Source organism: Silurus meridionalis, chromosome 11, assembly GCF_014805685.1.
Source record: "Silurus meridionalis isolate SWU-2019-XX chromosome 11, ASM1480568v1, whole genome shotgun sequence".
Classification (NCBI taxonomy): Eukaryota; Metazoa; Chordata; class Actinopteri; order Siluriformes; family Siluridae; genus Silurus; species Silurus meridionalis.
This window is the reverse complement of record NC_060894.1, coordinates 6,397,116-6,409,712: the sequence shown is the minus strand read 5'-3', so window position 1 is coordinate 6,409,712 and position 12,597 is coordinate 6,397,116. Positions and strand designations below refer to the sequence as shown.

Here is a 12,597-nt window from a genome sequence, read left to right as displayed (position 1 = left end):
TGAATCAAAGTGATGGCCATGAATGAAGGAATGAATGAATGAATGAACGATCTAAAAAAAAAATATTAAACTCTGTAAAACTGAAACAAGGAATGTGGTGTATAATTGTGTGAAATGTATGATGAAAATCAAGCAATTTCGCCAAGCAAATATCAAAGAAATAGGTTGCAGCAGTTTTATTTCGACTGAACTTGAGAAATCCGCGATGGGACTGAGCGCGAATAGCTTCAGTGATTCCTTATAGTACAGAATCGCTGTCAGTCAAAAGGAGATGCAGTCTTTCGACAGACCCTCCAATCATCACGCAGAAGCTCGGAGTCCGGGCCAGCCCACTCCCCATTCACCCCCAGAGACGCTGAGCGTCCGTGGGCGGGACATAATCGCAGCGTTTATCCAATGACCGTCTAGTTTCGAAGCGCTGAAAAAAACCGTTCAAAGCAGCCCCATTGAAGCAATGGACGCTGGGCTTCAATAGGGAAATGCACTGTGACGCTGCGGGAATGTATGAGAAGGAAATCGAGTCAGCCGACCTGCTATATGTAACTGATTCTGAACGAACTCGTCTTTGAGATGAACGTTTTCTAACGCATTTTTAGTCAATAAAATGTTAATACAATAGTACATATTTGACCATTAATTTTGTGACATTATAAGGGAAGCCGAGCTTCCCTTGCAGTCTTAAAGAAATCGCCTCTGCTACAGTTTGGGGAAAAATGACATAAGGCTGGAAAAATCGGGTGCCCCAATACTTTTGTCTGTATAGTGTATAATGTACGTATGTTTTTTAATTTTGAAAACAAATCCTTCCATGTACGCTTATTTATCCACCTAGTACAATTCTCGTAGCCTCGAAAAGATGCATTCTGCAACATCAACATTTAACCATAGCCTATATTTCAAAGGCAAATTTTGTTTTACCAAAGTTAATAAGGAGATTCCTGGTGCTACAATGCTAAAGCAATTGTCTTGAGATTGCAAGTTTGGGAGAAAATCAATGGAAAATAAATAAATGAAAAATAAAAATAAAAATTTAGATCGCTTGTGTTTCTAAACGAAAATTTCATTTGTAATAAAATGGCAAGTAAAATCCTTTTCTCTCAAGCTTCCGTAAGCCTCACTCATAAAACACCTGGAAAATGAAGATGGTCTGAACTGATCAAGGTGAAACTCAGACATCTTTTGCTTTATATATCAGTGTGAGGCTTTTAGCCCTCTTCTTTACCGGTTATTGCTTTGATCATCTTTCATTTCAGCTTCCTAAGCCCTCTCCTGCTTAAATCACAGCGGATCTAAGAATCGAAAACCTGAAACAGTTTTTTACAGGTTTATCTGCCCATTTTACCACTGACTATTACAAAAAAGGGAAGTGAAAAATGACTATAATAGGTTCCTCATGCTAAGAGGATGATGTTCTGCTTCAGTAGGTTTTAAGCGAAATGGAGCCCCAGGACAGCAAATGATAAAAGTTAACTACATTGATTCTAGATGTGACCATCAGCGAAACAGTAAAGCTAATGGCTTGTAGAAGTGCTCACTTCTCATTTCCACTGAATTAGCATGAATCAATGGGCTATCCCCAGCATACTGCAGTCCACCTCCTTCAGCTCGGTTCACCATTGAGCTCCTCTACAAAGAAAACGTCGGCATTAATGGGTGATTGGATGACTTTGTAGTGCTGGAGGTTTACCTCTTAATGAGGTTTATGTCAGCAAAGTGTTGGATTGGATTGAACAGTCACACACTGTTAGCTTGACAAATATTAACCAATGATTGCTGAAATAACACACACAAAACCCCAACATCACTATACCTCAGTTTTAAGCACACTTTTTCAAAAGTATCATGATAGACTAAGCACATGCCAAGTCCATTTTTTCTGGCTACGATTTTTCCAATAATTGTCCATTTTTAGATTAAATCAGGGATCTTGTGGATTCTTGCCAGGTAGCTGATTGGACATTACTTTTCATTCAGAATGTTTTAGCGACAATACTAAATACGTCCACCATTCTCAAAAACTAGAAATATTGCAATTAAAGTGTTACATTTCTGATATGAAATGCTTATTATTATGCTCTCATTTTTCTATCAGAGGACTTCCAGCTGACAAACTGGTGTTTCGTAAACATCAGTTATATTTTATCATGGCAGATTGGATTGTATAATGCAACCAAGGAAGGAAACGTATTCTGTGACATGTTTCAGGCTATTGAGTTGGAGCATGGTGTTTACAGCTACACGAGATAAGTGGACTTGATCTGGGTTGGAAATTGTTCGTTTGGTGTACTGTATGCTACAATACCAGGCTTAAACAATAGGTTGAGGAGTTTTTTTTTTTTAAAGAATAAGGTCAAGCCTGCAGGTAATGAAGATGAGTTATCTCTGCGGGGTTGGTGTTCTTAATTTCCATAATAGAATAAGGACCTTGACAAGCTGGGATACCCTTGTAAGACTATTATTCCTCCACATTTATAGCTTGTTTGGGAACCTTATATAGATACCTCCTGGTCAGCTTATGTTAGAGTTGTATCAGATACATCCCACTGGGTGGAGACTCCGGGGCAGACTCAGAACATCTTACCCCGAACCAGGTATAATATATTGGCCACGGATCAGGCATAACATTATGACCAACTGCCTAATATTATGTTGGTCTCCTTTTTGCTGCCAAAACAGTCCTGACCAGTCGAGCATTAACAGCATTAACTTCTTCAGCAATTTGCTACAGTAACTCATTTGTTGGCTCGGACCACACGTCTTCACCGGCCTTCACCACTGTTCCTTCTTTGGACCACTTTTGATAGATACTGACCACTGCAGACCAGGAACATCCCACAAGTGCTGCAGTTTTGGAGATGACCCAGTCTGACCCAGTCTGACCCAGTCGTCTAGACTTCACAATTTGCCCCTTTCCAATCTCACTCCAATCCTTATGCACGCCCATTTTTTCAGCTTCTAACACATCAATTTGAGCACAAAATGTTCACTTGGTGCCTAATATATTCCACCCACTAACAAGTGCCATAGTGAAGATATAATCAGTGTTATTCACTAACAATGATAATGTTATAATGTTATACCTGGTCAATGTATATCCCAAATTTGTCTCACTGTCTGACCCATAAGTAGCTTTAATCTGTATCCAATAACCAGAATGAAATGTAACGACTTGGTTGTACACTTGGATGTGCTTGAGTTTTTATTTTAATTACTGAGCAAGCAGTGTTTAATGAAAAAATTGATTGTTTTTTAGGATACCCTCGATACGACGTAGTGGGTGATCACAGCAAAGGCGAGTACCACCTTCTGATCCAGCGGACAGAGCTTGGGGACGATGGGAGCTTTGAGTGTCAGGGGATCCAGGCAGGCATCAGGTCTCGTCCCGCTCGCCTCACCGTTTTAGGTCAGTATAATGACTAATGTGTGGAAGTGATGTTTATGTTTAACAAGCTGTAAAGCTTTTCAGATTTCTAACAATTGAAAATCTTCTGAAATTCTGTATTGGTGTATTGGAAAAGGATGTTTTTGTGCTGCTCTTGTAGAAAAGGTTGCAATTTGCAAATTGCGAAGTAATTATGTGCTCTAGCACCTAAAAGTAAGAAAAGTAAATGATCTTAAATACCAAATGTTTTTTTTTTTTTCGTCCTAATTGCAAAGCAGTTGCTAAGCAATCATCTGAGGAGCAGAGAAGCCTCTCGAATCAGTTATGGTAAAAGACCTCACATATGTTTTCTATCTCCTGTGATTATCAATCAATGAGATTCCGATGCAAATGTCCACCTCCAGGCAGGCAAAACGAGGCCTAATTATCATTATTGATCTCTCCTGCTTGTTAAAGCCATGATGGATTCCAGCGGTATCAGATCATTATTCTGGCTCAAGAGCAACAACGCTCCAACCAAGCAATGTAAAGCCGCTTATTTAGAAGGAAGTGGGGATGTCGGCAATTGCTGGTCCATTAAAATTATTAATTATAGATGAAGATGGAATTAACTTTCTTATGTTTTATTTATTTTTCACTCGTCCATTGGCAGGAGAGTCAAATCACCAGGTTCTCCCTGGGCATAGACATTTAATCCCACACAGATTTCTGAAAAGTTGCATTCCAATCAGTGAGCCAAGTTCTTACTATGCTAATGAAGTTAATGTATGGGTGGTGTTGTGATCTAGTGCAGGCTGACACTTCATTCCCACTGAGATCAGTGAAGCATGACCACAACTAGAGCCAGACAGTCTTGCCAGACAGATCGCTTGCCTTTCCTTCCCACTGACAACCAAAGCTCGGAATGTGTGACTCTGTTTGGATCCTTGCAGGCGAAGGCCTATCTTGGTCTCCTTTCCCAAGTATCAAACAAGGTGCATGCAAACTTCAATCCCAAGGGCTACTGCTACTTCTTTTCATTTTAATTATATGTGAATAAAAGCTAAATATTCAGCTAATTTAATGAGACCTATTGGCTTGTTGTGGAAATCCAGCACATTGTAGATCCTTGTCAGCAAATTTGAGAGTTTATTTTTGTCTTATAATCCCCTTCTGATTTTTACTTGACAAACTGATTAATCTGTGTGGAAGCAATTTAAACTCCAAATGTGCCCAAAATATTCTAAAAAAAAAAAAAAAGAAAAATATTATTTGTCTTGTTTGTCCAAATCAATTGTAATGATAGAAAATTTAGATTATTTTTGGCCTTTTAAAAGAAATGAGTTATTTGCCTTCTTGCTACTCTTCCTTGTCTTTCTGAAATAAATCACCAAACTGAGCTGGAACAACAGCATTGAGAAAGACTGTCAGCAAGCAAACTTTTTTTTTCCATTTTTAGGCAAGCAGCAAGCCAATATTTGCAGCCCTCGCCAAACAATCCTCTCACTCCTCGCCTCCTGTCTGCCTTCTGTTAATGTCAGACTGAACACTGCCTTCTCTGTGGTAGATTGGTCTAGATAAAAAGCAAACAACGACAGGCTGAAAAGAAAATTGGAGTAGTTCAAACCCGAGGCCTTGTACTTCTTCTTCCATTTTTCTTTTGTTAAAGAGCCTTTTGTGATGTAAATGCAAGCTCGAGGTGATCTAACTACCCATTTGCAAACACCATTAAACTTTAATTTCCATAAATCGCCACAGAGTTTGGAACAGCTGGTCCTCATTCCTCAAACGCCACACTTTGTCAGCCAGGCTGCGATGGAGCGGGCACATCTGCAATTCTGCTCATTTCCACTGACAGCTCTGAGCTTGTAGATTGCCCCATCATGGTGGCAGTTATTCTCTAGGATGCACTTTGTTTCCCGGTCCCTGAAAATCCAAACTTTCTAAAGTGCCGATATCCTGCAATCCCAGTCCCAGAATCAGCACAATTGGCTTTATACTGTATGTGTGTGCTTGGAAATAATACGAAAATCTCAGTGTATAATGGCATTATGGTATTTTGAGGTTGGGAGGGAGCTGCAGGAACAGTAGAAGAGGAGGGTGAGCTGTCATACACTGTCATACACTTTCCTCTGCTATTCCTGTTGTGACACTGTCACTGTGAGATGAGAACAGGTAGGAACTCGATGAGAACTGAAGACTCCGAGCCGAAAAAACATAGTGTTTTGCTATGGTGGGTTTTGTGCTTCTCTAGTGGGTAATTTCTTTTTCTTTTATAGGTTTGTCCATAGATTACAGTATGAGGTGGAGTCCCTCAATTGAGTCTCTGAATTCACTTGTTGAGTGACATTTGAGAATGTTCATTACCTTTTTTAGGGAATGAACTACCAGAAGAGTACCAGAGTATCCTAAAACCTACCAGTTTAATCTATTTATTAGCTAGCACTCTAAGTGGCCTGTTTATTTCCTACTTACATTTTCTTCTTTCTATATAAATATATCTTATTAAGCCCATTTCTTGCCTGGAATTTTCAGGAATGATAAAACTGTATACATTTCCTACTTAATTAATTTTTCTCATGCTGAATCTAGACTTGATTTTTTAATAAATTAATGCATAATTTTCAGAACATTTTGTAGTGTAATTGCAGTTATTTGTTTTCTCATTCAACAGCAAGGCATTTTCAGGCACAGAATTACCCCTAACTGGATTTATTTTCTGGGTTATGTGACTGAGAATGCTGTGTGTGAAAATTGTTTGATTTGACTATTAACTGAAGCTTTTGAATCTGCATAAATTTATGTTTCATTATCACCAGTGTGATTGGCAGATATCACCTCACTCAGTGTTAATAAAATTCATTTGAATTAAAAAACATAGGTTTTATGAATATACAGTCAATCCCCCGATAATTCGCGGTTCGGAACTCGCAGCTTGGAAAATTCGCGGGTTCTCATTTGGAAGTTATGGTTTATCATAAAATCGGGAATCCGCAGCGGGAACGAATGTTCAGGAACGTTAGAAAAACCATTTAAAAATATGATTTCACTAACAAATTTCATACATTTTTATCAAACACATTATTGTATAAAGTGACATAATGTCTATATGAATTCACTATCATACATGGATGGATCACCAACATGAGTAGCCTGCGGGTCTTTTCCAAAAATAGCTGTTTGCTACTTTGTTAAATCATTGTTGATCATTATTATGAGAAATCATTAACATAATCAGTGTCTTTACATAGATGAATATCATTTATTATTAATAATGACATAAAATAACAGGGTAAATTAAGCAAATTTGTTATTTCAGATCAAACTGAAAACTGTGTGTATCAAACTGGTAGCCCTTCACATTAATCGGTACCGAAGGTTGGTGACCCCTGCCAAAGTGGGCTGCATCCAAAATGTGTGGATTTTCCGAACTCATCTTAGAACGTAACCCTGCGAGTTCTGTGGGACCACTGTATTGATTGTTAAGTGGAATTATAGACCAACCTAAGAGCCACAAATATTCTCCATTTCACACTCCATTTAATTCTCTTTAAGTCACACTGCAAACACAACACACACAGAGGTCTTGCAGACAAACATACAAGGACACCTCTGAGCTCTGGTATTGAGCCCCTGGATCCTCTTGAGGTGTGTGACAGGAGAACTGGTACACAGCGCTTTAAATCACAACCAAATAATCTGTGTGCTTTGTACATGAGGAGTTAAATACTTGATTATATTTTTCATAGTGCTTCAAAAATTTCACAAAAGCGATAAAAAAGAGAGCACTGGATTATTGAGTTGTTGAGAGAATGATAGTTGCTACACTGTACATTAAATGAGGATGTGCAAAATTGTTTGTAAGAAAAATAGAATAATAGCACCTTTCTTTCACGAGTAAACAGTTAATGTGGAATAAAATACAAAAAGCACATTTTTTGATGTTATTGGAAAATATTTATTGTGGTAGCAGTTATACCGCTTTTGATTGTCTTCCTTTAACGGCATGCCTCAAAATCTTTTGCTTAAGTAATACAGCCCCTGCTTTATCTACACTATTTCTGCAAAAGTTTGCGGACGCTTGATACGCTAGATGCGTATGTGTTTTTCGAACATCCCATTCCACATTTTGTCCTCATTTGCTGTTCTGAAAAACTTTTCTGTGAAGATGTTCCACTAGATTTTGGAGTGTGCTTATGGATATTTGTGCTCATTCAATCACAAGGGGGTTATTCATCCCTCCATCCATCCATTCATCCTTCCATCTATCCATCCATCCATCTATATATCCATGATGGAAGTCAGGTACTGCTGTAGATGAGGTGAGGAGGCCTGGGGTGCAGTGAGCGTTCCAATTCATCCCAAAGGTGTCCAAGTTTAGAGATCAATAAGAGGTCACTCAAGCTCTTCCACTCCAACCCATGTAAGTCATATCTTCATGGAGCTGGATTAATGCACAGGGGAATAGGACCAGGAGCAGGTTTGGGTCACTTAGTTTAGGTGAAACAACGTGTCCACATTGTGTAAATGATTGTGTTAATGGCTTTATTTTTCTTCAGCACTAATTCAGCATCATTAGATGTTAGCCGTGTCCCACTAGGTGATTGTATGATTGTGCTAACATTCAAAGTAAATGTATTTTGCCACATCGCAATACTCATTAACATTTAACTAAAAAATAAATAACAAAAAAATAGACACCTTTATACACACAGCATTGCACATCCAGATGTATGACTGAGCCTATCTGGTAGCTGTTGCGATCTGATCTTGTTAAAGCTTTCCTGACTGCCCGCAGTTCATTTGGCTAGAAGAGAAGGCTAATTACTGACAGTTATTCGCATCAGACGCAGCTCAAATGTGATTAATCCCTCTCTGCTCTTCTCCTCCTGCTAGAAATCGCATCTCCCCATCGCAGAGCAGCTGCAGGTACATTAGAAAATGGGTCATATTCCCCCCAGTGCTGCCTCCACTATGTGTTTTTTTTTTTCTAGGTGAAATTGCTCCATTTTTCTCTTTTCTTGCCTCTTTCGCCTCACCTCTACAGACCGATCAAGTCCGGGAAATGTCCCAAGGGCCACATGTATCAAGAGGGTGGCGAGAAAAGTAATTTGGTGCCAAGGAGCCGGGCTTGTGCTGGGTATCGCTCGAGTGTTTCTGCTGCCGTGAGCGCCAATTAAACAGGGCCGAATTCGTTCGCTTTGCTCGCCCACTCGAGAGAAATCTACCGTCCGTCCGTGTTAAAATGTCAATTTAGAGCCATTACACCAAGGAATGTTTGCAAACACGACCATTATAATGACAGTTGACTTGAGACAAAGAAGGTAATATTACGGAGACAGGAGGGGGTTTGTTTATTTATTCGATTATTATTTGTTTTGTTTTGATGAAGTGAGTTGTTCTCACTCTAATCATTTCACACATTGTCATTAGATGTTCCTTCAGCATGAAGAGTAATTGTACCGGAATGGCGGGTCGATACACAGTACAGGTGAAATTTTTCTTTTGTTTAAAGCACAGCACTACTGAACGCTTCATCCTGATTGCCCAATAGGTGTTGCTTTATTTTCTAGAAGAGTAGCTCTTACTGTAGTGTAGCCACCATTCATCATTCAAAAGTTTGTGGACACTTCATTATAAGATTTGAATCTGCTTTTTGAACATCTTCTTCCAAATTTAGTCCTGAATTGCTCTAATAATAACCTTTACTTTTCTGGGAAGTTGTTCCACATGATTTTGGCATGTGCTTGTCTAAGATTTGGGTTCATTCAGCTACAAGGTTGTGAGTAAAGTCAGGTACTGATGTAGGGTGAGGAGGCCCGGGGTGCAAGCAGCATTCCAATTTAACCTGAAAGCTGTTCTATAGGGTTGATGTCAGAGTTCTGCAGCAGGCCATTCAAGATCTTTCGCCCATATCTTCTTGGTTTGAGCTGACCTTATGCACAAGGGCATTGTTAGGCTGAAACAGGTTTAAGTGAAGCTCAAATTCAATGCTACACATCCAAAGATGTAACATACAATTGTATGCCTCCAAGTTTGTGGTATCACATATGATTGGTAGAGTTCAGTGTCCCAATACTATTGTTAAAATAGTGAATAAAATAGCTTGTTCTTTGGGATTATTGTTGCTATAGTAACTATATCGCTGTAGAAAATAAGTAGCTTGTGAAGTTTAGGTGGTGAAGGAAACATTTAGTGGAAGGAGTTAACCGGTGTTAACCTTTTCTTCAAGCTTTTTGACTGTTTATAGCTATTACTGTTAATAGCTATTGTGTTATTTGTATTATTAGTATTATTATAAAACAAGGAAAAGAGATAAAAAATGAACATTTGTCTAAGTAAAAAACACTCCCACATCACCTCAGTACCCAGGTAACAATTTCCCCATATTCACACACCTTCCCAGGCGATTTTAGATTGTAAACTGCGCAGTTTCGTGTCTTTATCCAGCCACTCTCCATGCCCTCTCCGGTTTTCCTCCATAACAAGAAATATGGCTGGCATGAGCGAGTTATATTTACGAGGCGCAACACATGAGCCGCTCACTCACTTTCAGGAGGTGGAGGAGGCGACTTGATTGGTTGCGCTGAGGTAATTCCTGGTAATATATCACCCTGAGCTTTCCTCGCAGACGAGTCAAGGCCAAACCTGTCAAGCCTCTGAGCAATATGAATGAAGTTCTCCGACTGGCAGGAGACGTAAACAACTCTCTTGCAGCGCTTCTCCAAATTTCACCTCGCACATTTTTTTTTTCTAGAACATATGTGGGATGGATGGATGGCAGCCGTAATTAGAACTAAGAGGTGTGTGTTCTGGAACGAGTCGAACGACTCCTTCCTAGTGCTCCCTTTGGCCTCTTTCACGCATTCACACCTCTTGCTCTATCTCCCTATTTCTTGTTCCCTCTATCTCTCGCTCTTTCCCCCGTCTCTCTGGAGCAGTCAGGATGTGCCACCTGCTTGCTGCCTTTGATTTTGACTTGCCCCAGATATGCTCTCTAATGAGCAGCGTGCTCAATCAATAATTCAGCTGAGTGCAAAAGGAAAGCAGAGTGATCAGAGGTGTTTAAAGCGAGGGGCGCAATCAGGACCATTGAGGACCACAAGGTTTTTCTTTTTTCTCCCCCTCACTGCTCATCACTCCCTCCAACTGCTCTGCTATGTTCTTACATACTGTTTAGCTTTTCCTTTCTTTTAAAAACCAGACACTTAATTGCTCCATTAAAATAACGTCTTGTTGAAAAATCTTTAAATGCTGCTTTTTCTGAAACTTCTTTTTGAAAAAATCAAAAGTTGGATTTTTTTTCCCCATGAAATGAATCAGTTTTTGTGTCATTATTCAAACATTCATTTCCTTCATACTATTTAGTTACTATGACATGAAATTGTTTCTTTTTGTATTTTTGTTTTTGTTTTAATATGATAATGATGATGAGGATGATAATGATGATGGTGGTGGTGGTGGCTCCGTGGCCATTTTTCTCACTGTACAGGCTGTCCTCTCCTTGCTTGAACCCCTATCTTATCCATTATTCATTTTCTCCCCCAGTTCCCCCAGATGACCCGGTGATCACTGGAGCACCCGTGGTGAGTCTGAGAGCTGGTGACCCGCTGAACTTGACGTGTCACGCCGACAACGCCAAGCCGGCAGCTTCCATCATCTGGATCCGTAACGGAGAGGTGCTCAATGGTGCAATGTACTCCAAGGTATCAGCTGCATTTAATCTGCATTTCAATTTGACACTTTGAGTAAAGGAAGACCAAGACCATGTGCTTTCCAAAGCAAAGCATTTCGTTCCATACATAAAATACTGGAAATGTTTACGCTGCATTATTATTATTTTATGGAGCCTCTGTCTCTTCGTGTCCTCTGAAAGGTTGGCTGTGTCAATTTAACGACAATTGAAAAGTGTTTCTTTATTTAATCCTGCCGACTGACTCAAGCCTCAGTGTCTCAATTTAAGCACAACAAAAAAGAGAAGACATTCCACGGTTCTCAATTATACATGGGTTTCTGTGCAGTTTGGTAAATTGTATTTGCTCTGGGTGAAAAATGGGTCCTCTTCTCTCTCATTCTCTCCCTTTCTGAATGAATAAGAGCAATAGCTTATAAATGACTGAAATGCTCCAAAAAAGATCATGTATGAATTATTGAATAAAAGAAAGGTATAGCCAAATGTATACACTAGGTGCAGGCTGTGAATATTGGGAACGGATGAATGAATGATGAATGAATGAATGAATGAATGAATGAATGAATGAATGAATGAATGAATAGATAGATGGACAGACAGACAGACAGAGGAATGGATGGATTGATGAATAGAGGAATTAATACATGAATGAATAGATCGAAGCTGTAACCAAGCTTTTATAAAGAATAGAAGCAACTGATGGATGGATGGATGAATGGATGGATGGATGGATGGATGGATGGATGGATGGGTGGATGGATGGATTAATGGATGGATGGATGGATGGATGGAACCAGTGGCCAGAATTAAATAAAATAAATTACATGCTTACAAATGGAATATAAGGGAATGAATGAATAAATTAATTAATTAATTAATAACTGAACAAACATTTTAAACAACGTCTGTGATGTACATCGAACCCTGTCTGCTGTTGTGTTTGTTTATAGACACTGTTGCGTGACGGCCACAGAGAGAGCACGGTCAGCACGCTGTACGTCTCGGCATCCAACATCGAGAGCGGCCAACGCATCACATGCCGAGCGTCCAACAAAGCAGCACCCAACGGAAAGGAGGCCACGGTCACCATCGACATCCAGCGTGAGCCTCACTTCTGGCTTTAATTAAACAATATTTTAACATGCCATGTGTCCGTGTTGTTCCAGAGTTCGTTTTATACAAGACAGTTTGCTATTAAATAGACGAGCATCCTCTGACAGACACGTTTCGGGCTGTGAAAGAGAAAAAAGCATGCCTTTGCATTTATATAACTTTAACTGTCATGACTGGTTCATCTGCGGAATAAAAAATTGCGAGTACGACCCACTTTATTAGAGAAATTATGAAGTGAGCAGTTCAACTCTGACAAGACACATTTTCCTCGCCGTGTTTCAATCCTCAGAGATATTTAGCATGGCAAATGCGACGTAAACTCAGGGTTTAAGAAGACGTCTTACTTTTGACAGCTTTATTGTTCCTTGCTTTAAATTCCACTTTACTTTTTGCTCCATGACAAAACCAGGGAACCGTCCTGCTTATTTGA

The 12,597-nt window shown here is 39.5% G+C and overlaps 1 protein-coding gene across 3 annotated transcripts in view; it reads left to right on the top strand.

Moving 5' to 3' along the window:
* Nucleotides 1–12,597, top strand: part of kirrel3a (kirre like nephrin family adhesion molecule 3a) — a 137,814-nt gene that overhangs the window by 90,783 nt on the left and 34,434 nt on the right. For all 3 annotated transcript variants that reach the window (XM_046862071.1, XM_046862070.1, XM_046862069.1), the window contains exons 3-5: nucleotides 3,254–3,403; nucleotides 10,910–11,067; nucleotides 12,005–12,155. In XM_046862071.1, coding sequence (XP_046718027.1) covers nucleotides 3,254–3,403; nucleotides 10,910–11,067; nucleotides 12,005–12,155 — 459 coding nt within the window. The remainder of the gene's footprint in view (nucleotides 1–3,253; nucleotides 3,404–10,909; nucleotides 11,068–12,004; nucleotides 12,156–12,597) is intronic.